This window comes from Ambystoma mexicanum, chromosome 6q (assembly GCF_040938575.1).
Source record: "Ambystoma mexicanum isolate Mex_15411 chromosome 6q, UKY_AmexF1_1, whole genome shotgun sequence".
In the NCBI taxonomy this organism is placed as follows: Eukaryota; Metazoa; Chordata; class Amphibia; order Caudata; family Ambystomatidae; genus Ambystoma; species Ambystoma mexicanum.
In genome coordinates, this window is record NC_090937.1 from 1,188,787,877 (window position 1) to 1,188,815,839 (window position 27,963).

Here is a 27,963-nt window from a genome sequence, read left to right on the forward strand (position 1 = left end):
CACCAGCGGCCATCTCCTTGGTCTGAGCCTTATCCTTGCTCTTGGCTCCTTCCGGGCCGGGCGGTGTCTTGGCGTATTCGTCGAGCGTGGGCTGTTTATTCTTCGCTCTTAAAGGCTTGTTCGACATATCTCCAGTCAGGAGCGTCCTTCTGGCCGCGCTCAGGTCCAAGGCAGGGAGGCACTATGCCCATACACCACAACTCAGTTTGAAAGTCACAGCTCGCCCAACAATCTCAGGCACCGCTGTTGTCCGGCGCTCCCCCCAGATGGGCCAGGTCGCGCTGCCCCCTTCGTAACGCCGAGAGGGCGCACGTATGCTGTGGTCCCGGTCCACCGCTCCTTTGTCCCCTCGTCAAGCGGCGGCGGCCATTTTGTCGTCCGTCGAGGTCTCGCCACCAGCGCTTCACTCGGCTCCTAAGTACACGTACGCAATGCGAGCCCGTGTAAAAATGTATCCTCGCGTGCAGCCGAACTTCATGTACACAGTCATCCCAATCTTCGCCAAATCGCAGCGGTCCTTGCGCGGTATCAGTCGGATAATGTACGGATCAGCGGGAGCCCCCGTACAGGCACGTCTTTTCACATGGCTTCCAAGCCACGCCCCGTGCTGCTGTTTGTTGTTGTGTTTCAGAAGTTCTTGATTTTGATTTTCGCTTTGCATCAGATGGAGCTCGTCCAAGTCATGTTTGTTTTTTGTGTGACATGTTTCAGACACTAAAGTGCTTCTGCACATTTTAGAAAATGTACAAGAAAGATTGATTGATTGTGCTCTCTTCTCGTGAATGAACCTAAGTAAACTGTAACCTTGCATTTCCCATATTTGGAGTGCCGTAATAAATAGAAATCTAAAATTCTTTGTTTTATTCCCTTTAAAACTGCTTTAGTAAACAGTTCCAACTGTATACAGTAGTAACACATTTTTAAGGAATAACCAACATATTGAAAATTTTGCTTCAGACACTTTTCCAAATTTTGCCTCCTTCTAGTACCTACTGTAGTGAATCGGGTTGAGCATCAGTGAATGAGGGTGTCCACAGGGTAAATTTTTTGCATCCAAACATAGACTTCAACCTTACCCCAGCCAAATGAGGAATCCATGCAAAATGTGGTAGCAGTGGGTTCAACGGTGTGGATTTGTATAGCCGGACAAACATACATACACACATACACATTTTTTTGCATATAACATTTTTGCTTCCAAACAGACTACGATCTTCCCCAGACAAAAGAGGAATCCATGCAAAATTTGGTAGACGTGTGTTCAACAGTGTGGATTTGTATTCCCAGATAAAGATACACACACACACATACATACATTCAGCTTTATACATAAAGACTTCAATGTGAGATGCAGGGACCCCCTCTGGCTAACCCTTGCCTCCATTGGAAACAGCATCGCTAAGAACCAGAATCTCTAATTCCCATCTGGATCTAGCAGAACCTTACAGGCCTTGCACACTGCTGTCAAAGGTACGATCCATTTCTGTGTCTCAGTTACAAGGGGCACGTCTTTTATATAAATATTTGTTATTTTCTCCTCCTTTTCTTCCCCAGCATTGGTTAAGGCTTTGTCAGAACCCTGCAATTTACAGTTCACCCACTGGTGCTAATTTAACTATTCTCATAATTCAAGGTTGAAAGAGACACCCTGACTAGATTGCAAGGCATGCAGTTCTTTTCATTGCAAAACACACGAAAACTCTAAACAATTCAATGGAAAATATCCTGGAGACCCTAAGCTTGGCTTAATCCGTAACATAAAAGTTTTAACTGGTTAATACATATTTTCTATCACTAAAATGCGTGTTGGTATTTCAAATCTTTACAAGGGTGATTCAAAGAAGAAATGTGTTATTTCTAAATAGGCTTCTGATTCAGCTGAACTATTTGTGGCCCATGCCAGATCCAGACTTTGGAGCTAACTGCCAAAGGTGAATGTAGACCATTGGTCTTGAAAGTAATTGTAATTTGGCTTGCTTTAGGGTTGAGTGTGGGAGGGGCCATGGGGAGGACTAAATAGACTACAGGTCAGGAAGCAAGGCTCTTCCAAAGGGAGTTAATGAAGAATTGTAACAGTTGTCACTAGAGTTTACGTGTCTCTGGATGCTTTAAGAGTTCACGCTGCATGTCTGATCGTTTAACTAAAGAAATATATGGCTGTGCCATATTACATGCTCACCTTTATTATTGTCAAAAGCACACAGAGTGTTGGTCTTGATTTGATCATTTCCCAAAAGGACGCAGAGAAGTGTGCTTCCCAATTTACGTTACAAATCATCCGGACAATGTGTCTGGTAATTGGGCAATTGAATATTCTGATGCCATGCTCATCAGCGGACCTTTCCACATGTGCATACCTTTGACTCCGAGTCACCAATCCTGCACGCTTGCCACAATTTAATAAAGAGGAAATGCCCCACACATTGCACAAGGCATCACATTCAATGCCTTGCGATGGGCGTCTGCATTTAGCATTTTTTAAATCTGCCCCGTTTTTTTCAGGGGACATCTGATATTTGATGCCAGGCCTGTAAATGGCATATGATGTGAGTACCTGGTATATGATGGCAATACCTGGCAAATGTGGTGAGTACCTGCCCTTTGAGGTGTCACATGGTAATCAATGTGAGTACCTGTCCAAGTGATGGCAATACCTATGACATTTGTATATGGAAATTCATGGCCGTTCCTTGTACATGATGTCAGTACCTGGACAAATGATGATAATAATTGGCAAACCAAGGGAGTAGGGTGGCTTTAATAACAATAACTGGCATACAATGTTAGTACTAGCCAAGTGATAGTAATACCTTTCATGAACACCTAATGTACTGGATTGCAATAATTGGCATACAATGCGAGTACCTGGCCATATGAAATCACTGTCAACGGGGGGGGGGGGGGTCACTTGCCATGTGGTGGTAATACATGCCATATGATGTGATTATCTTTCCTTTGAAGGCAATAGCAGACCCATGACGTATCTGTCATGTAATGGCAAAAGCTCGCATGTGACATGAACAACTGTTATTAGATAGGAATACATAGTAATTCATATGATGTGGGCACTTGTCATTTAAGGGGATTACCCGCTATGTCCACTGGTGCTTATAAAGCACAACATGTTTCCCAACCCAGGCATCTTAGTGTTAATATCCATGTTTTTGTGTGTAGGCAGAACTCATAGATGACTTATATTAATTTCTTCTTCTAAACAATGCAGGAAGAAATAGATTAGAGTTTGAGCAGCAGGTCAGTTCATTCTAGGCCACCTAAATGGGAGCAGTATGCCCATCCCTCCCCCCACCCCCTCTGTCGACAATTTCACGGTGAACAACTTCAGCAGGAAGCAATTTAAGGAATGACGAGTTGGACATAACATTGCCATTGATTGGCTATGAAAGGTGGTGCATAACTGTTCATATTTTTATGAATTATGCAGAATGCTTTCAAAACAATCAGTGGGAGTCTCAAAAGAGGCCTTGCTAGATGAATGACAATGTCAAATGCAGAGCATCTTAACGCAGCAGCTTGCATTTTCTCTTCTTCCTGGATGGTGCATGTGTCAGCAGTCTGGGACTGACCATTTGTGTTCACCTTACACTGCTCTGTGAAACCTCAGGGGAGTCCAATTGCTGAAAGTCGGGGACCGTCAAAGGCGAGACCAAGATCTAGGTCAGGGGAGTGACTTAGACTGCTATCTTGGTGAGATCATTGGTGAATGGCATAGGTAGCATATGACCACCTCCATGGGGACAAAAAGTGAATAGGGCATACAACTCCACTGCAGTCGGGGAAGCAAAGAAACACTGCTGATGGGTGTTGTGAGGGTGATCTAGCAAACTACTGAAGTCCCCTGGCAAAGTTATCTCTTAATAGTCGAGGATGAAAGGTGCAATCATGTAACCAGGGGTTTAATAAGTGATTGAAGGTTTTATTGCTGAGACTGCACATTAAGATTGAAAGCTGTTTCCAAGACAGATCTGTTGAAATTAGTAGGGCACGGAAGTCATGGCATCTTCTGATGCGCATGTCTATTATTTGTTTTAAGTGTGATTCAAAGCTATAATGTTAAAAGCAGCTGGTATCATTTTTGTTAGTTACGAGATTGAGGTTATCAGCAGGCCTTGATTCTATGCAACAGAGAAGCTCAGGGTTTTCTGTCTCTAAAAGGGACACACTCTCTAGGTGAAGTTTAAAGGGTGACTGTGTGTTAACAACAATTATTCTACACGCTGCAGTATGAGGGTGGGTCTCGTCTGCTACAGTAGATGGTAGACTTACGAGCAGAAGGGGAGGTAAGGTAATTGGTTTCCACCAGATATCTCATCGCAGATAACTCATTGCCATATGGTGAGAGATGCCCATGGAGCTAGCATCTCTAAGAATATGCTCCGGCAGAGCCGCCAAGCTCATGGAAGTAGGTTAACTCCTGGGTGCCCCAAATATGATTGACTTGACACCATAAAAACTCCTCACCCTTGTGGAAAAATAATGTGCTTAGACATTTACTCTGGTAGTGGGCAAAGCCATCAAAGCATTTGTTAAACTTGAGATATGTGTACTGTCCAGTTAAGGGATCTACACTGACAGCTGTTTCTTAAAATGCAATCCAATGTGGTTCACAAATATGATCAAACTATTGCAGATCTCCCACTTTCAAAAGTGTGAACCAAAGTAGTATTTCTTCAACCACTAGTCATTCAAGAAGTGTATACATGAATCAGTGCTTATTTTTTATTTATTTTTGGGATCCCAATGTGTTTTTATTTTTACATTGAACCGCTCAGAATGTGTGCCAGTGTAAAGACCACCTTAGGCTGAACATCGTTGCCACCATTTTGGATCGCATATATTGGTAACAAGGTTATTAAGTTGCAAGCATGCTTTTCTAAGAGTTCACATCCACACAGCTAGCATTTGTAAGTGTTAGCGCCCCTAGATAGCATGGTCGTCCATTAACCGCTGAGGCTTCGCCAGTCTCGTCAGTGTTTGGTTTCTTACAGATTACGGATGTTGTGCATTGGATGTAAAGAGCACAGTATGTGCAACTCCATCATTGTAATTTTCATTGTTTAGACTGAAGCCTAGAACAGAAACTGCTGTGATTGTGGGAATCTTATGAAAGAGCTATCTCTGTGCTCATAAATCTGTTCTCACTGCAGGATTTGCTACAGAACTACCACTGACATTTAGGCAGTGAAGTGGTCGGCCTGGTGAGCACCACCGGGTCTGGGGAGTCAGACGGGGAGATTGGGATGTTGTACCTCTCGATCACTGTTTGTATGTGGCATTATATTAGGGGTTTACCAACCTTAACCAACCACACACTCACAGAATCTCTGGTGACCGACACATTGTTTCTGAATAGTGCACCAGCCGACTGAATCCAATGTGTTCATGGGCCCACTCATTGAATGTAGACCAATAATGTGTGGTGGTATGACTTCACTGTCAACAGTGAGGGAGGTCTTTCCCTGTGCTCATAAATCAGTTAAGCCGAACCCTCATCTCAGAAGGTTGGACTGGCGCTTTGCTCAGTGCTGTGTTGAAAAAACTGTACCTGGTTGTTTCTCCCGATCCGGCTCACTGCTGCTGACCGGGCTTGAGGTGTGGTGCTCCCTTGACAGGGCTAAATGATATGGATTATGCCTTTGTTAAAAAAAAGGACCCATTTGAATTGAGCAAATTTCATCCAATTACTCATGTGCCATTTTATGAAATAACTATTGAATGGGTAGGGGCTGATCACACATGTGGGCAACCAAGACTTATTACATGTTTTCAAATCTGGATTTAGGACATATCCTAGTGCCGTGATGGCTAGACTTCAGGTGGTGGATGATGCTCTTTTTTGATGGTTAGTGGAGTCCTTTTGATGATTGGTCATGAGAGTTTTCTGTCCACTCAATCCCGGTGGATGGACGATATAAGGAATGTCTTCAAATACGTTTCATTGTTTCTATCTCGGTGTACAAAGCTCACATCGATAACATCCTCCCAATGTCCTCTCTTCATGTCATGTGATGGGTGCCCCAGGGGTCGATCCTGCCTCTTCTATATTTCAATTTTTACATGGAGTTTTGCGAACCATTAGCCTCATTTTTAGTTAAAAGTAGGGACTTCAGGAAAAAGAGGGCAGCTTGACAGTATTCTGTAATTTTCACAGTAACGCTGCAATTGTAATAATAATAATAATAATAATAATAATAATAATGATAATAATTTGTTTCCTAGAATTACATACTGAGTGATGCTGCTTGGGATTGAGGAATGACTTCAGCTTGAAAATGTGAGTATTGACTGGAGAAGAAGCAGAGACGACCCGACTGACATTTTTGCAGACTGAGTTTTACATCAAGTCTCTGTCGTCGATCTGATCCTTGCACAGGTAATTCAGACACGGAAGATCGGTCTGTACGTTTATTTGGTCATTACTGATTTTTTTTTAATGGGAAGGGGTCATTTTGCTTGATACAATCAAGCAGAACCAGAGATGCCAGAGGTACAGTTAGAAACTTATATGAAAGAAACACTGTAACAACAGGTGATACCTAGCTAAACAGGAATAATAACTGTATGTGTTGCACAATGTTACTTTATGGGGTGCACAAGTCACTTTAAAGTTTTTAAAAAAGAAGTTGGTTATTTAAATAAAATGTGCGTATGTTTTTGATACATAAGAAGGAGTCTAGTACTGATTAATATGTGACTACTTCCTAATTTGTGACTAGAGACAGAACTCTATGCAAGGTACATATTTGGTTGAATGTATTGTACATGAGAAATCCCAAGCCCTTGACTGATTAGAAAGAGGTACTATACAGTATGTATTTGCTGTGTTAATGGCCAGGGAATATCCTCTTTCTTGCTACCTCTAGTGTCCCCTATAGTTTATATTGAGTAAACAGAGACTGTCAACATAAATTAATATTTGCTACAATGAGCCACACATTACAGCTAGCAGAGGGACATACACATAACAGGTGTATTGTCTATAGCCCACTTTTCCATGCCCTGTCTCTCTTCCTGCCTCTCGCTCCCATTCACTGTCTTTTCTGGTCCACTACAATTACTGTACTTTTTTAGTTTTGGTTGACTCGTGGTGCAACCTCAACTTGCCAACTGTGTCCATGTACATAATAGAGAGCTGAAGAGAGTGAGTGGAGTAAGTACTGCATTACAAAAAATCTGTGCTGTGTTCATCCACAGAGTGAACCTGGACTCAGCTGAAAAAATACTTAACACTTGGATCACTGAGGCCCTAGACCAAGTAAAACGTTTCAAAGCCACAGCAAAAAAAGATGGCTGCAAGGCAGTTCACTGAAGAGCTGAGCGAACTCCAAAAAATAAACCACAAACTGGAAATAATATGGAGAAACCATTGCAATCAACCAGACAAAATAAAATACCAAAGACAACTCAGAATATACAAATCGGCAGTCCTCAAAGCAAAAAGAAGTACTACCCCACGAGAATCCAATTGGCACCAAATCCACAAAAGGAACTCTTCAGAATAATCAAAGAGATCAAAAACCTTACATCCTGCAACAAAGGCATCACCCCATCACAAGCACTATGTGACAACATCACTAGAACATCTTAGAACTAAAATTGAAACAATCTAAAAGACCATTGTAGCAAGCGACGCAGGTACAAACACAACCATGGAACCACTACCAACTGGAAACCCACCAACCACAGCAACACTCATCCAATTTGAACCAATAGACGAAGATGTTTTCTCCACACTAATAAAGGACACCAACCTTGCTGGATCTCCAAGCGACCGTTGCCCCCTGGGCATCTACAAAGAAGTCGTCAACCCAAGCACCTCAGCAATATACTTCCGGCGTCTGATGAACCTATTGCTAAACACAGAAATAGTACCGAAATCATTCAAATCGACTTATATCAAGCCACTGTTAAAAAACGACATGGGAAATTTGGAAGACCCCAGTAATTACAGAGCTTTATCCAACCTTCCCCAACCGGCAACAATACTGGAGAAACTTGTCTACTAAATTCTACTTAGCTATGTAGAAACAAATGGAATACTTGACCACTCGCAAGTCGGTTTTAGACCCACGAGAGGAACAGAATCAGCACTCATATCCATGTGGGACAATTTAAAAATAAATGCAGACAACAGCACTCAATCTGCCCTCAAACTACTAGACATAGCAGCGTTCGGACAATCAAACACACATCACTAATGGAAAGACTGGAGGAATGCTGTGTAAAAGACTCCACCTTAAAATGGCTAAAACCAACTTACTCACAAATCAAACAGAAAGAATATACCTACCACCTTTTACCTCAAACACCAAAAACATCTCTTGTGGAGTGCCACAAGACTCCAGCCTCTCCCTTCTAATCTTCAACATCTACATGGCACCCTTGATGAAAATAATTCAAAACCACGGACTGACCGCCTACAACTACACAGACACAACACAACTCATTGTCAAGATAGCCACAACACAAGATCCAATCAACACCCTCAACAATTTTCTCACCAACATATACAGCTGGATGACAATGAACAACCTCAAATTAAACCTGACCTAAACGGAAATGTGATCTCTCCCTCGACTCACAAATGAACTGGCCAGCTGGCATGAAAACCCAACTGGAGGCATCGAACATGGTAAACCACTTGGGAATACTCATGGACAATGAACTCTCACTCGAACCACAAGTCAATGCTATTCCAAGAAATGCTTCTACCTCCCGAGAATACTTATAGGAATGCTCGCATACTTCTCCTTCCCACATAGAACCCTTGTAGTAATCTCTCTAGTACTATCAAGAATCTACTATGCAAACACCCTCTACTTTGGAATGCCAGCACGGCTCACTGGAAAACTTCAAAGCATTCAAAACACTGCAGAAAGGATACTCCTGAGACTAAACAGAAGAGACCACATCACACCAGCAATGTGAGGCCTACATTGGCTCCCAGTAAAAAAAAACAAGTTCAATTCAAAGCCCTCTGCATTTCTCACAAATCATTACACAGACAAAGAGCCAAATTCCTCCAGGCTAAGATCACCTGCTACCATCTAGGAAGGGAACTAAGATCAAGCGATGACCTCCAAATTCGCAATGAAACAATACAAAAAAAGGGAACTTGGAGGAACCGCATTCTCACGTCTAATTGCTAATCTATGGAATACAATGTCAAAGCAAATTAGGGCACCAGAAGACCTCACCTTTAGAAAATGACTGAAAACATGAGTATTCAACTCTCAATGACCCGCACAAAATGGTCACTGCTGATACCAATGGGGACTGAAAGCCACCAACTACTAACTCTCCTCTTGTGAATCCTCTCTAGAATACTGCACACTTGCCTCACACGATCCTTGGATCAGTCTAATACCCACTGAAACACACAATCCACACATCGACCATGAAACTAACTGCCACCAACAAACACCCAATCACTGGACGCTACCCACTCGGACAGAAAAGACCCAGTGTGCACAATTCAAACACACCTTCAAACCAGACCTGAACTAGACACCAGTTCCTCTTGGTTCTACAAGCACACATAGAAAAGCACAACCTCAATCCTACTCCCTCATCTCTCACTTACCTACCCAACCCACGCTCTCACAGAACCACGTGAACGCCTGGAGACTATGCCAATGGTAACATAACAACACTCAAATTTGCCTTGGAAAAACAACCTATTAATTGCAACATTTTATGACATATCTGCTACCTCCCTTTTGCAAAACCATGGTCCACCCAACAGGACTGGCATGCACCCATGCTATCACAAAACACTTCAACTCCCCCCCTCGCCCCCGCTTCCCTCCCTCTCTGTGTTTGTAGCTTCTATTTCTCACTTCCCGTTCCTTTTATCTTCCCCTTGCTAATTGTCCTCAGGCTAGGTCTGGGCCTTTTGAATGCTCTGAACAAAATACAACAAATACAAGCTTAAAAACCTAAAACAATGCGTATTACTCAGATCTGCATATTAGAATAATCTCTCACCTTCTTTGCAACTTCTGCTAATAAAAGCGTTTTTCCAGTGCATGGCCCACCATAAACGACGAGAGGGTTTATGTGTCCTGATTTGCTCGGTAGAATATATTTTTGGACCAGGTTGAGGGATTCACATCTATATTCGTAGAAGGAAGAGTATGTTTTGCATAAGGACAAGTGCTGCAAAACTTCATCATAAAGCGGATCTGTTTCCGTGTCGAAATTCTGTTGCACAGTTGCTTGGATTATATCAATCATGTCTTCATAGAACTGTTTGCCAAGGCCTTCAACGTAATGATTTTCGACTTCTTGGGAGTACCCGAGCTTCATATCACAATGGGTGACAGACGTATAGACTCTGAGGTTGGAGGATGCTACAATGGTGGGGATGAATTCGTCTCTGAGTTTGATCAGTTTCTCCAGGGCATCTGGATCCCGGGTCACTTTGCCACTCAAAACAACAACATCCATGTATCTTTCCATCTCTGGAATTTTAACATACCGGTCAAGATTAGAAATTTTTCGGATGTAGCAAACACACTTTTTTAGAAAAGCCGGCGTTTGTTTTCCCAGTGCAAAGTCAAACTCATCTTCAATAGCTGAAAAATGCAAATGGAGAGGGTGATTAACAATTGATCAAATTCAAATGTTGCACTTGATGATTAGATTACTAATGAGAGCAGAACATCATCAGGCACATTTGTCACATAATATCTAAGGTGTGTACAATGGCAAACAAAAGAATAATGTGCAATAATCAGGAATGAGATGTATATTAGGGTGAATAGAGGATTCAACATCACCGAGTCTTCAATTTTACAGTGCTTTGCTATACTTTTACACTCTACTGCTCCTATGTGCTGAGTTCAACTTGTGAAGTTTACAAAGATGGACACTTTCCTAATGTGCCAGTTAGTTAAATGAAAGCCCAGGACCTAACATGCAATGTCCATGTAACATGGTGACACCAAGTCACTCTGTTGTAGGGTTGTATGTAAAAAAACCTTTTGTCTAGGAACCCTTCACAGTTTGCCACCGATGATTGTTGTCAACATTTAGCAGCAAGAGGGCAATTTCATACTATTCTTTGATTTCAGGGAGTGACTTCTATGCTGCAAGTCATGTATTGCACCAATGAAAGAGAGATTTGTGTTTGAAAATGAGAAAAGAGTGGGTAAAAACAAGGCATCTGACACGCTCGTAAGTGTCAACTGGACGATGAAAAGATGGGCACATATTTGTATTTGTATTTGTATTTTATTTATTTGTATAGCGCACCAGGCCCAGGGGCAACCGGGCGCATCACTTAGTTACAACATAAGTAAGACAGAATAGAACGATAATTACAAAGTTTACAGGTATAATACAGAATTAACAGGTATACTAATAGCAGTGAAGGACAAACAGATTGTATATACATGGGTACGGCTATGTACAAGTTAGGCAAAGAACCCAAAGCTAGATGTCTTGGGCGGTAAGCCAGGTTTTGTTAAGATGTTTGAATCTTAGGAAGGAAGGTTCAGCTCTAAGCTCATTAAGAAGCGTACTAATAATACACAGGGCCCGATTCATGGAATATTTGCCTGGTTCAAAGTGAATTTGCACCGATGAAAAGTAACTTTGCACTGCCGACCAAATCCCGATTCATGGAACCGTGCAAAGTGTATTTCTGCTGTGCAAAGTCCGGGAAAAGTAATTTTGTACTGCAAAAAGGACTATGCGCCGACGGGAAAAATACACTTTGCATGAAAAGTCTGATAGCAACCATTCTGATTGTAGTCTCAAGACTGCAAGTCGAACATAGACAAACACACAGTGAGGCGTGCTTCAGACCTACGGACTGGAGACCGGAATCTAAGAAGGACGGAGAGGCCAGTGAGGTGAGTGGAGCAGGGAAAGGCAGGGGGAGATTTGCACACCGGGACAGAGAGTGTGGGGGGAACCCCCCGAAATGGACGAGGAGAATGGGGGAGTGAAAGAGCGACCATATAGAGGGTAGCTTTTACCAGGCAGCCCTCTGCAGCACCGTTCTTTTGCAAGAGTCAGTTGGGCGTAAATCTGATCAGTCACTGAATGACTAACTCAGATAAAGAGCTGCAGCCACATCCTGTTGGTGGGAACAGCAACTACTGTTGCCAAGTTTGACTGCTAACTATTTGCAAGTTTGCAGGCATAGCCTGTGATGACAAATCGAACCTGAAGGAAAATCTGGGCTTAGTTATTGGTAAAGCACTTTACTATATATCAGCCATACGTTGGGGGATTTTTCACTTCAATGTATTTATGTTTCTATTGTGCTTAAAAAGCAAAATTATTTGCCAAATGCTTATTTAATTCTACCTCTAGGTACCCCTTCCGATGGATAAGCTGAGTACAGAAGCCAGGCACAGTGAATGCATATGTAAACTTTTCCTAATCATTTTCTGGTAGCAAACATTGAATGCGTGGCTCGAAAAGTGAATAGAAATCAAGACCACCACTTTGTTGCAATTTCTACCCACGGAAGCAGATACTTTGCTTTGGGGACATTTTAAAATCTACATCCAAAAAGACTTTAAACTTGTCCCACATGCAGCATTATGTCTAATTTTAAATGTGGCCATGTTCCGAACCCGTATTTCTGTCAGTATGGCTGAATTTAACTTTTTACGCAACTTTCTTCGAGGTTCGAAGCAAATTGATTCAGGTGAGTGCAGCCTGAAAACTTATAAATAACTCATGCACAGTTGTGGGTCGGGATCAGGCGTGTAGGCAGTGGCAGATGCAAGTGGTTGCTAGACTGGTTGAGTAAGAAATAGAAAAAAATAATAAGATTTAGTTGAGAGAGAGTTCGAAAATTGAAATAAGGTTTAGTAGAGGGGTAGAACATTGAAATAGGATTTAATAGGGGGGGTTGACATATTACATAGGAATTAGTGGGGGGAGGTGTACAAGTGAAAAATAATAGGCCCCCTTTTTCTGACTAATAGGAAGGAGAGAATCCCAGTGGCAACCTTACATGATATACAGACGTGACATTTGTGTTAATGACGTAGTGGGGAGAGTGAAAAAGTCCCAGCACAGGTTGTAGTCAGGCTGAAGTTTACATTGGGCCTCATTACGACCCAGGCGGTAAGGGGTTTACGGCAGCGTAAAAAGCGCCGACCCTTACCGCCTGAGTACGAGGTCCCTTAGCGCCATGGCGGATTTAACACCTGCTTTTAGCAGGTGTTAAAATCCATGGCGCTAAGGGACCATGGAGTTAATTACGCCACCGTAATTTACGGTGGCGTAATTAACGCCTTCCCCACTCCCATTATGCCCTATGGGGCAAAAATGGGAATGGGGAAGGGTAAATGGGGATTGGGGACTTACCGCCCCGCCAAGGTCGGAATGGGGCGGTAAGTCCGCCAACCACCATGGCGTAAACGTAGTTTACGCCATGGTGGTAAAGTCACGGCCCAGGCGGTAACTTACCGCCTGGGTCGTAATGAGGCCCATTGACTGTAACGGAGTGTGCCATCTTTTTTTGATGGGAGAGAATACTAGCAAAGAGAAAATGTGAGTGGTTTGGAGGCAGGAGATTTCATTCAGTTACTGTAACTGAGCATGCCATTGTGGTGAAACAGCTGCAAGAGCAAAGTGGTAGAGAAGATAAAATTGTAGAATTGTTCTGAGCCAGGAGATAACATGCAAATAAACAATACCAATACATGGAGGAGCTGTAACTGGGCAAGCCATTGTTTTGATACAGGCTAGAATACCGGCAAAGAGACATGCATAGAATTGTTGGTGGGAGGAAATAATATTTAGTGGCTATAATGGAATATCCAACACACATGCTATCTTTTGTGGCTAGAGTACTAAGTAGTCCACCTTGCATTACATAAACATATGTGAAATTTCTTGTCAGAGGCCCTCATTACGACCCAGGCGTTGGACCATGGTGCTAATAGCACCATGGTCCATGCTGGTAACTTACCGACTCCGCCATGGCGGAATGGGGAATTACCGCCCCATTCCGAGGTTGGCGGGGCGGTAATTCCCCATGCCGCCATGGCCCTTTCCCATTCCCATTTTTGCCCCATAGGGCTCAATGGGACTGGGGAAGGCGCTAATTACGGCACTGTAAAGTATGGTGCCGTAATTAGCTCCTAGGTCCCTTTGCGGGTTGGTTTTTTAACGCCTGCTAACACTGCTGTAACTGAGTGTGGCATCCTTTTGTGACTGAGGAGTGAGCTGGGGCTTGTATTGGGCCACCAACATACCTAGAGATTCTGGGGTTTTGATTGTGAGGCCTTATCTCTCAGAGAGGTTCAGCAGTTTTGATTGGCCAGCCAAGATTTACCAAAATATTCAACTATGCCAAATGCTAACACGACATGACTAATAATCATAGATGTAAGTCGTGCAATGATGTGTTAGTTTTAATAACTAAATAGCACAAGGCGTCTGCCAGATTTTATTAAATAGACATATACAAAGGTGTTGGTGCTGACACCGTTTTCTAACACAATCTGCCACAATGTGTTTGTCATCTGTAACAATGTGTTCGTGCACTATGATACAATGTGAATACAACGCACTGCATGACAATGGACACACATGACAGCGATCCATTAAACACAGTGTCACGAACAAAAATGGGATTGAGTAAACAATGTCCTCTACTCAGCGCCATGACGTTACACACAGCGTCCCGTAATACACACGTTGCCATGCCTCGAGTTGAGACACTATTCCTTACACTCCTCCGCCAGCAGACACTAATCTAGCACACATGCGCGCACTAGTCCTAGAAGCGTCTCCTCGACTGAAGCGCATACAAAAGACACACGCATGCGCAAAGCTACAGACGGCGCCATTCCTACGGCGAGCTGTAGCGGAGCAAAGAGGTAAGCGAGACACTGCCACCTTAGTTGGCTTACGACGCACACAGCAAACACGCCGGTTTAGATAAATCACTAGATTCCGTCTACCACTTTAAGTACCTTCATAGATACCCACACTTTTATATCTGACTGCACAGAGGCAACCGTGTAGATACTCCTCTGTATACACGCCGACCACGCTTATTCACAGCAGGTCATAGAGCACACTAAGCTCATTATGAAGCAGGGTGAATATCCTTCACATCCGCCTCACCCGCCCCGGCGCAGATATACAACCAATGCACAGGGCACCTAGTTAATAGTTGGCTCCTAGCACTGCACCATAGCCCACTCTATGTACTGACCATCAGTACATACCACAACTAGATAGGGCGGCACTTGCACTGTGTAGGTGCACAGACATGTTTTTAATTAAACAGCTCACTAGATATTCATTATCTCGTCCCACAGTTACCTAGCTGCGGACCCCATCCTAGATACACAGGACCAAAATCAACAAAAAGTGCATAATAGGAGTGAAGAACTCGCACAGTTTTCTTCACCACCTGTGACACTGCAAAGAAATGCCTCAGGTAGGATACAACTCAGCACATTATTTCAGGCACCTTGGTCCCTGAAGAGACACACCCAGTTTGAATTTGTACCTCCTTACCTTTAGATGTCCCACCACTGTGATACATCGCGGACACCACCAAGTCCCCTACATTTGTCCTGGAGACGGCACCTGAACACCAGCCACCTACAGGGTGCCAGAAACACCACTAAGTGTCGACTAGAGAAATGTGAAGACAATCATACCGCATTTAAAAGTCACCAGATGTACTAACCCACACTGCATAAACTGTATGCAATTTTCCATTGTATGAGGTTGATGTGATAAGCCTTGAACAGTGTATTACTACCCAGTAATTAAGGGCAACAAAAGGTTTCGGATGATAGCTCTGTAACGCTATTTTTATTTTTTATTTTTTATAGTAACATGAATAAAAGTGTTGTTGTATGGAAAGTAATCTGGGTGTTCTCTGATGCACAGATCACCAATAGGGATTTGTACAAAGTGTGTTGAATCCATTCCAGGCCAGAGTCAAATAGGTGGGGTAGCTTAAATCCCTGTTGTTATTATATTAGACTCCCTCATGACTTAGGCCCCCCTTCTAAAACAAAGAGGGCCACACTACCCCCTTATTACAAAATGAACTGTTCATGGATACATAAGCGGTGGGATTAGGCATACCTATTTTAATGACAAACCTTCAATGCCTCACATGCATTTTATATACACTCTCTCTAACTCTAGCTCTCTCTCTCTCTCTGTCTCTCTCTCTCTCACTCTCTCTCTCTCTCTCTCTCTCTCTCTCTCTCTCTCTATCTCTCTCTCTCTCTTTCTGTCTCTCTCTCTCTCTCTCTCTCTCTCTCTCTTACTTGTGTCCTTTTATCCCTCATCCCTGGGCAACTCTGTTTCACTCCTCTATTCTGTAAATACAGAAATGGGTGCGAGCAGTTTGAGCAGTCCACCAAGGCCAAGTCAAGTCTCAGTGAAGCTGGAGCTTTAACAGATCAACTTACGAAGGATGTTCTTTTTCACTGATTGCTATGTTGTCATAACATACCATCCAGGCAGAAATAATGGCAAGGTGGATGCACTAACCAGATTGCCGATGGATACGCCTGAAACAGAAATCCCTGAGAATTACCCTTAATTATTCTGGAAGAAAACCTGCTTGCCATGACAACTTCAGTGTCTAATGCTGAGCTGCTCAACGTTCATACCTTTATGTATGCCCAGGATTGTTTTAATTCGAAACCTGATGGGGAGATTTAACTCAGCAATTTTTACTTGGATAATGTCAAAATTAGACCTCTTCACAAAAAAGTGCTGGTTTATTTAAAATATTCCCAGTACCTGTCCAAATAAATGTTATCTTCCTAGATTTCACAACAGATCTCCTGTTTTTGAAAGTATTTGATACACTATTGCTTGCCATTGATATCTTTTTCAAAAATGTAACATTTTAGTTCTCTTAGCGGGCCGCCCTCATCTTTAAAACTGGTCACAGTATATTTAAAGGAACTATATGCATTTATGTATATCTAAAGAGTGTGTTTATGTAAGGGCAAGCGTGAATCAACTTTGGAAGTAATGCCGCTCTGTACAAACAGAACATACCCAAACGTTACAAGTAGGGTAAAGGGTTAGAGGACGAGCTGGGATGGTCAGAAGGAGCAAACGAGGGGGGCACATATAGTTGAATGCAGTGATCAATGATTGGTGAAGTAATCTTTGAAAAGTAGAGTCTTCAGATCCTTTCTGAGGTATAGGGTGTGGGGCAGGCTTATCTGTGTTAAAAGCAGTGTGTATAGAAGGAAAAGGCATTTTTCCTGTTTTTTCTCTCTTGCAGTCAGCTGATGTTGTGGCTTCTGATGCTGCACTAGCATCACCAGAGATAATGAGCTTCTAGGCCACATAGAGTGATGTTTCAATTGTGACTGCTTTGTAGGTGATGCAGGAAGTATGCTTGTAGGGGTAGCCAGTGCAGCTCCTTGAGGAGGGAGCGATGTAGTAACATTGTCTTAGTCCTGTAAAGAGGCATGCTGGTGTGGTTTGGCTTCATGGTCTGGTTACAACCAAAGTGTTTGATCCTTTCCCTTTTTAAAATATAGATTTTGGTCCACCTTTTGAAGACACGTTGGGATTGAAGTATAATTGCCATCAGGTTACCAACCACAGACTAACAGCCAGACAGAGAGGTTCAATCAATCTATACAACACATTAGTACAGTACACCTTCCATGCAAATAGTGCATATTGGGTGAACACCTGTTTTTGTGAACAGCCAGGAAGAGGATGTGGCATGTCAGATTTTGTTTTACATATTTATTTCCAGTTTGTAAGGTGCCAGTTGCGCTGCACAGAATGCTTTGTGGTACCCCCACGGGAAGAGGGGGCCCCGACACAAGGGAAGGGGCAATAAATACAGTTCTTGGGGAAATCAGATTATATAAGAGGAGGCAGCAAAGTTAAAGGAGAAGTGCTGAATAAGGAATAAGAGAAGGAATGACAAGTGAAGAATTACTAGTCAATAAGTGCATATAGCCCTGTACAGGGTGGGAGGAAAATGCTGAAACTCAGATGTAGGGTCCCGGATAGGCCTATTTGAAGAAGTGTACTTTTAGCATTCTAAACTTGAGGTGACTGGTTTCAGACTTTATATTCATCGTAGGTAGAGTGTTCCTAAAAGTTGTGATGCCTGAGCTGATACATCAGAAACCAAGGTTCCATTCCCTAAAAGGGATAGAGGATAACTGTTTTTCAACAGTGAATCTGAACTCTCAGCATCAGCAGTACTTTTAAATGCAAGGTCTGGTATGTGAGGGGCTTCCACTGGATGATATACAGAACCTTGAAGCCATTCTTTTCCTCAGAGGGGGCCAGTGCAGAGCATTCACTGCCAGGGAGAAGTGATCTTGGGGTTTTCATCCGCTGACAGAGGTGTTTGTTCTTTCTGCTAGGGTAGGTTAGCTAAGGTCATCTGCAAAGGTGTTTGGTGAGAGCCGAGGATGTTCATGCCCCCATTTTGTTCACTATTTCCATTGGTCCTACCCTACTAAGACAGTTCCCCAGGGAGGCTCTTTGATAAGGTGTGATGCCATGAGGCTGTGAGGGCCTTCCTCCAACAGGTTCATGCTGCTGGGAAGGATCCGCAAACTGGCAAGAATGATTATTATTGAAAAGAATTAGGGACACTTAGGGACACTTTCCTCCCAGCTGAGAGGAATCATCGTTCCTTTGCAGATTTGAATTTCCCTGCTATGCAGGCGATCACGTTAGAGCAGAAACCTTGGTGGCTATTTTGAAAATGGAAGATTTTGAAGCAGCACGTCTTCAAAGTATGAGGCTTCTCAACAAGCATCCATGGACTGAACGGATTTAGAGTTTCAGCAACATTGCAGAATAAGGGTTGTTTTGAATGGCACTCTGAACGAAACATTATTGACATAGTTTCAGGTCAGTCTGACTGTGCACTGAGAAGAGTGCAGCATGCTGTAATGTGCAAACGTGTCATTCTTAAACAAGGCTATCACTATTCCAAGGTGATCACTCAACTTGTTTGTAAACAATACATTTTTTGATAGCAAGTAGATCCTGATTGCTTCCTATGAAATGAGACTAGAGAAAATTCGAATAAATAAGTGAACATTAGTGTGCCGATTTGTCGGCATTTATTGTAATTTTAATTGGTTATTTATAACATACTTAATACCCAGAGGTTTCTAGGAGCAGACCCGGGGATCGAACCTGTATTGCGTTGCATCGTCGTTGCTTCCTAGTTGAGCACATTGCACTTGAGCTATCCTCCCGTCCCGATTACTGCACGTTGTATTCCCAAATTAACCACACAAATTAATTACACAAGTGTTACAACAAACTACTTTTTAAACCTAACTAACAAATTCAGACTTAGTCACACTTATTGTTTACTTCTTAGAATTCCAGGTACCCCAATCTGTCAAGAAGTGTAACAAAAAAGTGCAACCAGGGTGTCACACTAAGTATTCAGATCACCAGTGTACGCGTTAAAAAATGTAAATGCTTCTACGAGAGGTCCACATAGTTGGTCTGTGCAATCAATCACTCTAGAGGGAAATCAGGAACACCTGATGGCTAAGAAGGTTTACATTTGTCTTGAGGATCCAGTAAGTTCCTTGACAGGCAGGTTGCCCACAATTAGCATTTCTTAGGGGGAAGCTGATATGCAACATATTGACTCCTTAAAGTAAATGAGAGTATATCTTTGGCTCAGGGGCAGGGATCAAAATGAAGATTTGTTGAGCAGAAGATATATATAGCATCAGCCATTAAGCACTACCTATCTCAGGGGAAGCTAATAAATAGTGTGCTGCACATCAAATTTCCAAAATAAGATGCAAGGAATAACCGTGTGTCTTTTATTTATAACCCTTTATTCTTTAAATGACATCTTCCAGCTCCCAGAAATGTAAACCCTGATAGGTGGTCAGGTTTAACGCCTTTGATATGCCTGGGTGTCAGTGTCAAAATTGGTGTGGGACTGTTGAAACCATGTGCAGGAGAAAGGAGAATAAATACCCTCTCACTCACTCGCTAGGCCATGAACATCCCAGTGCTATAGGCATGATGCGTGACGGAAACAACAGTCAATCTTAAATGAGAATGGTGTTTGAAGTGCCGCTCTTCTGTCTGGGAGCAATGCTCTGGACAGGGTGCCTAGAAGGCCATGAGAGCTGCTAGGCATATGGCTGTAGTGCTGTGGGAGGCAGGATCTCTCCGGAGGCTGAACCCTTCCAGGAATTGTCTGAATTAACCCGCCTTTTTATCTTTCCTTATTGTAATGTAATGGAATAGTCACTTATATTGTACCATTCACTACTTTAACGGTGACCAGGCACTAAGGTTTGTCCGGAGCATGTATTGAGCCTATGCCTGGGGTAACAAGTGCTGGACCTATACAGAGGTTAAAAGTGAAACGGGAAGTGGGGAATAAGGGAAAGACAAGAAGCCATAAAATGCGTAGAGCAGGGGTCTGCAAATTCTGACTCACCAGATGTTTTGGTCAACAACTCCCATCACCCCTAGTCACCATAGTCAATGCTGAGGAATCATGGGTCTTCTAGTCAAAAGCATCTGGACAATTGCAAGTTGCAGACCATTGACCAAAGGGTAGGAAACATAGTTAATAAGGAAAGTGGGGGCGTGATTTTTTCTACTTAGATTTGTACAATCCCTCAGTTGGAAGCAAGAGGTGTTGGGGAGGACACAATGAGTGGTAATTGTTATGAATGGCTGCTGATTGACTCACAGTGTGATTAAGGAGACTCCTTAAGTGTGGAAGCCATTTAAAATGTGAGATTGTATTCATTAGCCCTGATCCAACAACCAGGCTGATCAATATTGGGACTCCTGTCGTATGCCCATTAAGCACATTGACAGCATGTTAATGTCATCCAAGAGTTCTGCGCCTTATGATGGGCTCAGACTGCTTTATAATACTTGATTTGGCACAGAAATCCTCTGTGTCTTTCATTATCCTTAACATCTACTGTTGGTGGTACATTACTTATTCATGTGCATTTATTAAGAGCTTTCACCAAAGCACTGAACAAAAGGCACTGAACAAAAAGTAACATTTTAAGAATATATAATAAATATGACCCAAAGTAAGAGAGAGAGTTAGCTATTACATTGTTCTTCGAGTGAGAACAAAAGTTGGGGAATGAAGAAAGAGAATGGATAGTAAGTGCATTCCAATATTTTGGGGCAAGAAAAGATAAAGAACAAAAACGTGATTGGGCACACAAGGTACAGTAAAAAGGGACCAAGACTGTGATCGGAGAGTACGGGGCGGAGAACAAAATGAAATCAAAGCAGAGAGATTAGGATGGGCTAAGCCACCGAGTGATATATAAAAGCAATACAACACAAGTGAAATAGCAGATGAGATGCAAAGAATAGCCAGTGCAAAAAAGCCAGAGCAGAATGTGCAGAGTCACGAGGAGGGAGATCAAACAGTAAGTGGATAGCAGAATGATAAATGCAATGGAGAGTAGGCAAGATGTTTATTTATTTATTTAATTTATTTTGACATTTGTGAAGCGCTCCCACCCCTGAGGCATCTTGGTGCTCGTTTTTTTTGACAATACAGCATAAAGTACATACATACATACGTAGTGATTCTTAGTGATATATATTGTTAAGAATTATGTTAAAATTTCAAAGTAATTCACACGGTTAATCGTATTAGTCATAGTAGGCATTTCAGGTTGATTGTAAGAGGGAGCTACTTTAGCAGCTCTTGAGAGAATAACCAGGTTTTCAAGCTTTTGCGGAAGGACCAATAAGAGGATTTAGATCTTAGTGGTGATGGAAGAGCTTTCCAGTGTTGGGCAGTTATCACTGGGAAGCTACGAACCTCTGCTTTCTGTCGTTTGAATCTGGGTATGGTGAGTAGGTGTGAGTGGGCAGAGCGAGTGGGTCAATTGGATTGTTTTTTTGTGAATTTGTTGGATATGTACTTAGGGGCTGAGTTGGACAGACATTTGTTTGTCAAGGAAAGAGTTTTGAACAAGATTTGTTCGTGGACCGGCAACCAGTGGGCATTACGTCTCGCCATGGTGATGTGTTTGTTTTTTGGGATGTGGAGATCTTCTCTTAGAGCATTGTTTTGGATCACCTGAGGTTTTGATATTGCGGATGTTAGAGCATAGAGAGTGTTACAGTAGTCTATTCTGGATAAGATGGGAGCTCTAGCAAGTGTAATGCAGCTGTCAGATGACAGGAAAGGTCTACAGGCATTGATAAGTCTTGAAGTGTAAGTTGCCGCCGAGGCCAGGGCGTTGACTTGTCTGGTTAATGTGAGTGTTGAGTCAAGGTAAATACCCAGGGTTTTTACTTCCTTGGAGACGTTGATCATAATCCCATCAATAACAAAAGATTTGAAGGTGTCAGAGAGTTTGTTTAGATGGTTTTGTGAGCCTATGAGGAATAGATTGTGTTTTTTTAATCATTTAAGCAAAGGCCATGCTGGGCCTTCCAGCCTGGATGGTTTGGTAGATTATATTTAGTGATGAGGATTTGGGTATCATCTGCATAGTTGGTGTAGGTGATACCCAAGTGAGAAGACCCTTGTGGTTCGGTAAGTCAGGAAGAACTGTGTCCAAAGTATAGCTTTGGTTGAAAAGTGGCCCTCCGAGGAGAGGTGTTTGCAAAGTACGTTGTGATTGACTAAATCAAAAGGTGCTGAGAGGTCCATCAGGAGGAGGAGCGCTAGGTTGCTGTTATCTTTGAACTCGTCCATTTGTATTTTTAAATACAGAAGGCCTGATTCAGTGCCATGCCCTGGACAGAAGCCTGATTGGTGAAGGCCTAGGAATTTGTTAGATTCCAAGTGGTTTTGGATTTGCAGATAAGCTGTTCTGTCCAGTATTTTGAGCAGGAAAGGTACTGTTGTAATAGACCGGTAGTTTGTGGGAATGTTGGGGTCTAATGTAGGTTTCTTAAGAAAGGGGAGGGCCCATGCATCTTTGAGGTTGGTTGGAACTGTGGTTGTTTCGAATGAGGCATTGATTAAGGTTGTGATGAATGGGGTAAATTCGGCAGCGCAGTATTTAATGATCAAGGCCAGGCAGACGTCACCTTGACATCTGGAGGGCTTAAGGCTTGTGATCATTTTCAAGACTTCTGTTGTGCTGACTGGGGCAAATTCAAGTTGGGTATTGGCATTATGGGGTGCACGTGTGTAAAGTTCTGCTGAGTTTGGCCAGGTGTTAAGTTATTTTTTTTAATTCAATTTTCATTTGTACCATTTGTTTAGCAGGGAGAACAAGAAGATGAGCAGAACAATAGTCTGGTCGGGAGAAGATTAGAGCAGAAATAAAAAGCTTGGTAGCTTGAAAGGAAAGAAATTGACTAACTTTCTGGGTATAGAAGAAGTGAAAATGACAAGACTTAGCGGCAGCATAAATGTGTAAGGAAAACAAGCGAGAGAGAGAGAAGAATCCAAGATTACACCAAGGTTTCGAGCAGCATAAGAGATGCAGGGAAAGCAATAGAGATAAGGGAATGGTGGGGAACTAGGAGATGCACTAATCTCACAAAGACCTATCCCATGTGGGGGAATAACAACCCTCCTATCTCGTGGGTAGTCAACATTAATTATACAAAAGGAGGGATATAAAGAATGTGCCTCGCTATAGCAACAACAGAAGACCTCAACACTAATGGACCTCTATTCAAACTGTACTGTTTAAAATATATAAATCAATTTCATTGTACATATCACACATATAATACTGTATTAAAACACTAAAATAAATGTATACAACTCCACAATAATACAAACATCTATACACAACAAGTCAATAGTGGAAAAGATCTCCATATCTCAATCAGGAATGAATTACAGTCACTTCAATGTGTAAATATTGATCGATTTCATTATAAAAAAAAGCCCTTGTTTAAAATGAAATTGATCAACATTTACACATTGTATAAATGGTTGTACTACTGTGGAGTTTTATACATTAATTTTAGCACTTTAAAACAGTGTTATATGTGTGTGCTATGTACAATAAAATCGATTTATATATTTTGAACAGTGCAGTTTGGGTATAGGTCCATTACTGTTGAGGTTTTCTATTCTTACTATAGGTTGAGGCACATTCTTTATATCCCTCCTTTTGTATAATTAAAGGGGAACTAGGAGAATCAGGAAAGAGTAATAACTCAGTCTTACTAGGGTTAAGATGGAGACAGTTAGCAGGCAGCCAAAACTGGATGGCCGGTAAGCTGGCAGAAAGAGAAGAAACATTCTCTATATTTATAAAAGTGAAAATGTGTGGGTTTGTGGCTGGGTTTGTGGCTTAGTGAAGGGTTGTTCCTTATACAGTTCCACATCGTTTCACCAAACTGCCCCAAATATTGGATAGTTACCTGTTAGGACCCTGCGGAGAGTACTGGGTACATGACATTTGGACACACCACACCATTTCCCGTATTTCAGAAAAAGTCAAAATGTGTTTGTGGGTTTGTGGCTTGGCAAAACGTTGTTCCTTATATCATTCCACACCGTTTCACCAATCTGCACCAAATATTGCATAGTTACATGTTAGGACCCTCCAGACATTATTGGCTACATGTCTTTTGGATACCCCACCCCTTTCCCTCGATTTCAGCAAAACTCCAAATTTGTTTGTTGCTTTGTAGCTTGGCAAAGCATTTTTCCTTATACAATTCCACACTGTTTTCCCAATCTGCACTACATTTTGCATAGTTACCTCTTAGAACCCTCTGGACATTACTGGCTACATGACATGTGGACATCCCACCTCTTTTTGCGGATTTCAGCACCTTCACACATGAGGCGGTTGTCTGAAATCGGGACATTTGTCCCGCAATGCACCGCAACAAACTGCACCATGCCAGGGTGAGGCAACAGGTGGGGAGAAAGCACAGTAGGTCCCAGAATGCAGCAGCACACCAACTCTCACCTCCCCCCAACATCTGCTCCAGGGTATTTCAGCCATTCCTATTGCAGTTTACTTCAGAGTGCAAAGCACATCAAGCGATAAGCAAATCGGAACAGCGAACTACAGGATCATTGAATTTTAACAATTGATGAGAGTGTTGCCATGTCTGTCCACAGACCACTATTTCTCCATCTCTAGTGTAAGTGACTATTATGAAACTAAAAGCAGGGACCACAAACAGTGTTGTTTCTGTCTGTCCAGTTGTTATACAGTTATAAGACTATGAGCAGAGACCACGTACACAGCATTATTCCTCAGTCTGCGCTGTTAGTGACTATACTGTTATAAGACTATATATATATAACTATAAATGGAGCATGTACAGTCTTGTTCTTCGGTTGAAGTCCTGCTAATGAAGAGAAGCACGATGATGGAGCTGCCGGTGGCACATTTACTTGAATGATGCACATGGCATTGGCTTTATTGTTTAATATTGAATAGTTCTGGTAAAGCAGTGATTAGTTGTTTTACCAAATAAGCATAAATAGCGCCATGTGGATACTTTTGTAACTGGTGCAAAAGTAAGCACTGCTCAGAAGAAGGAAAGCTAGTGTGCTGCTCATGAATACTAACCACCTGAAACCTGCTTAGCAAGGCATAACAGTTAGCCCAGGAAAACAAATCACCTTTGCAATAGACTAATGAGCTTATTTAAGTTTTGAATGTTTTCTACATTTCGTGGGAATATAAATTAGGTCATCACTGTGAAAGCTAATTAATCTTTACTGGACTTTCAGTCATAATTGAAAAATCACATTTTCATGTTGCCCTTGTTCCCCGTATAGTTGTATGAGTCAGTTCATACGACAAACGACACTGACATGTAACACAGAAGTATAGCAAATGTCTACAACGACAGACTGTAGACAAATACTGATCGAGTCCTCAAATTCTGGTTACCGAATTCATAAAATATATTATTCACAATATGAAATAAACAAACTCTAAATACACTATTTCTTATAAAAGTGAAGCTTAAAATATTTAAAATAAAAATGTACTATGGATACAACTCCTGTGTCTGGCGACTAGTTACTATTGGAGCTGGGGATCAAACTGAACAGAAATGTGTAATATCGACAACATATCATAGCATACACCCTGGCTCAGCATTATAGGAAGACAAATGGAAGGTGTACAGTTTTCAGAGTCTAATTCATGGCTGTATTGACATATTTGTTACTGTGGGTATATTTTATGAATTGACACATTTTGTGAAGTGTTTATCAGACATGCTGGTTTTCAAAAGTGTACCAAAACATCAACTGAATTTTATTCCACTTGATGTACAGTGTACTGGCATGTGAGTATATGATCTATTGCATTATATGTGTAAATACATCATGCAGTCAGCAAAGTTCAAGAAGCTTGGTGTTTGGGATGAAGCACTGACTCTGTAAAGGTGCGAGAGGTAGTAAAGGCTTTAGCTGCTATACATGAGCTTCCGAGCATCTGTACTCAATATTCAAAGTCGGAGATGAACCACAGTGTATATAGTACTCTGAAACACCAGTGGGTAGCTTGGCTGAGTTTAAGCCTTAACCATGAATAAGGTGTTGAAGGATGAATGAAAAAAATGACAGGACTTAAGTAGAAATAAGGGCATGCATATTATTATTTTCTTGGCCCAACCTGACAATAATAATGAGTGTGTGTTAGGGAGAATTCTCTGTTTAGGCTGAATTTTCTAACCTAGTGAGTCCCCCAGCAGCTTTGCTGGATTTTTTGGGGTTTATTTTTTTCTCCTGCCAAGAGTGAGACTCTTTTACCCTCACTCTTGGACATGATTTGAGTGTGTTCCTTTGACTCTAGATGTGTTTAATGGGCTATGGGGTATTTTACTCCATAGGGCTTCATGTGTTTTTGTGATGTGTGTTACACAGTACCCTCAGTGCAGTAACATACGGGTGTCATAGTGACTCCCCAGTATAGACTCCATACCCTGGGACTGACTACTGTCTCCCAGGGCATGTAAAGTCACCATTGACTTTACTAGTCTTAAATTCTGAACAGAACCAGTACAAACCATAATATTGTGGACGTACTGGCTGGGGCAATTCAATTGCCCCGGGGTCTGTTAGTCGAGGGGGCCCGTCTCCGTCCCCCCTGATCGAGTTTTGGCTGGTGGCAGTGGATACTACTTTTTATATTCAACCGCAAATATTTCTCTATGGGATTTTCCCATTGTTCGAGGCTACTATCTTTATTTATTTAATTACGATAGCCTCGAACATACCGCCGGTTTATTTAATTATTATTAATTCTCCGGTTGGTATTTTTTGCCAAAACTCGGTTCTAAAATGACGTTTGTGTTCTCTTCTGTGACTCCAACCCAAGTCGAGCCCTTTGTTCCACTTTTTGGCGGGCTTCTCCACAGAAGCCCTCCAAAGTGGTACCACTCTGTCTGGGGTACTTAGGAGGGGTGGAGGGGGATTTAGGCACCCTCGACTAAAGTCGCACTCCGTCCTGATTGGCCCAAGTGGTGAGCCGGCCGGCTCACCACGTAGCATGTTTGAGTGACAGCTAGGCTGAGTGAATGGGGGTTTTCCGCATAAAAGTAGGGCTTTGGGGACTGGAACTTCAGAAGTCGCCACAGGACCTAAGAATCCGACGAGGGAGAAGCTGAGCCGACCTGCCACGACGACACCACCGGTGGAGCCCTGCTGGACCGTCTCACCACTTTTTCCAACGACAGAGGAGATCTCCCGCCGGAGAGTCTTCTTCCTTTGACTGGTGGGGATAACCAGTTTCACCGTCTTTTCGCCTTCCCAAAGTATCTCGCGGCCGCCTTACCTGTGCCAAGCACCCCGGCAACCGGGACACCACGTTTTACCACGACCGCGAAATAAAGGGTAATACCTTTAACCGGAAAACTCCACGGCTGGTTTCTTCCCTGGCAGTGCAATGACCTTCAGCTTTCCTCTAAATTGAGATCTTCTCTTCCCCTGGACGATGCTGAGACTTGTACCCGCTGCCAGGAACAACTGCCACCGCTGGAGGATCCTTCCCACTTAAGGTACCGTGTTCCGCCTGG

General features: G+C 42.4%; 1 protein-coding gene across 2 annotated transcripts in view; it reads right to left on the reverse strand.

The window, feature by feature from the left end:
- Positions 1–27,963, reverse strand: part of NWD2 (NACHT and WD repeat domain containing 2) — a 935,261-nt gene that overhangs the window by 18,184 nt on the left and 889,114 nt on the right. For both annotated transcript variants that reach the window (XM_069631827.1, XM_069631828.1), the window contains one exon: positions 10,006–10,595. In XM_069631827.1, the coding sequence (XP_069487928.1) occupies positions 10,006–10,595 (590 nt within the window). The remainder of the gene's footprint in view (positions 1–10,005; positions 10,596–27,963) is intronic.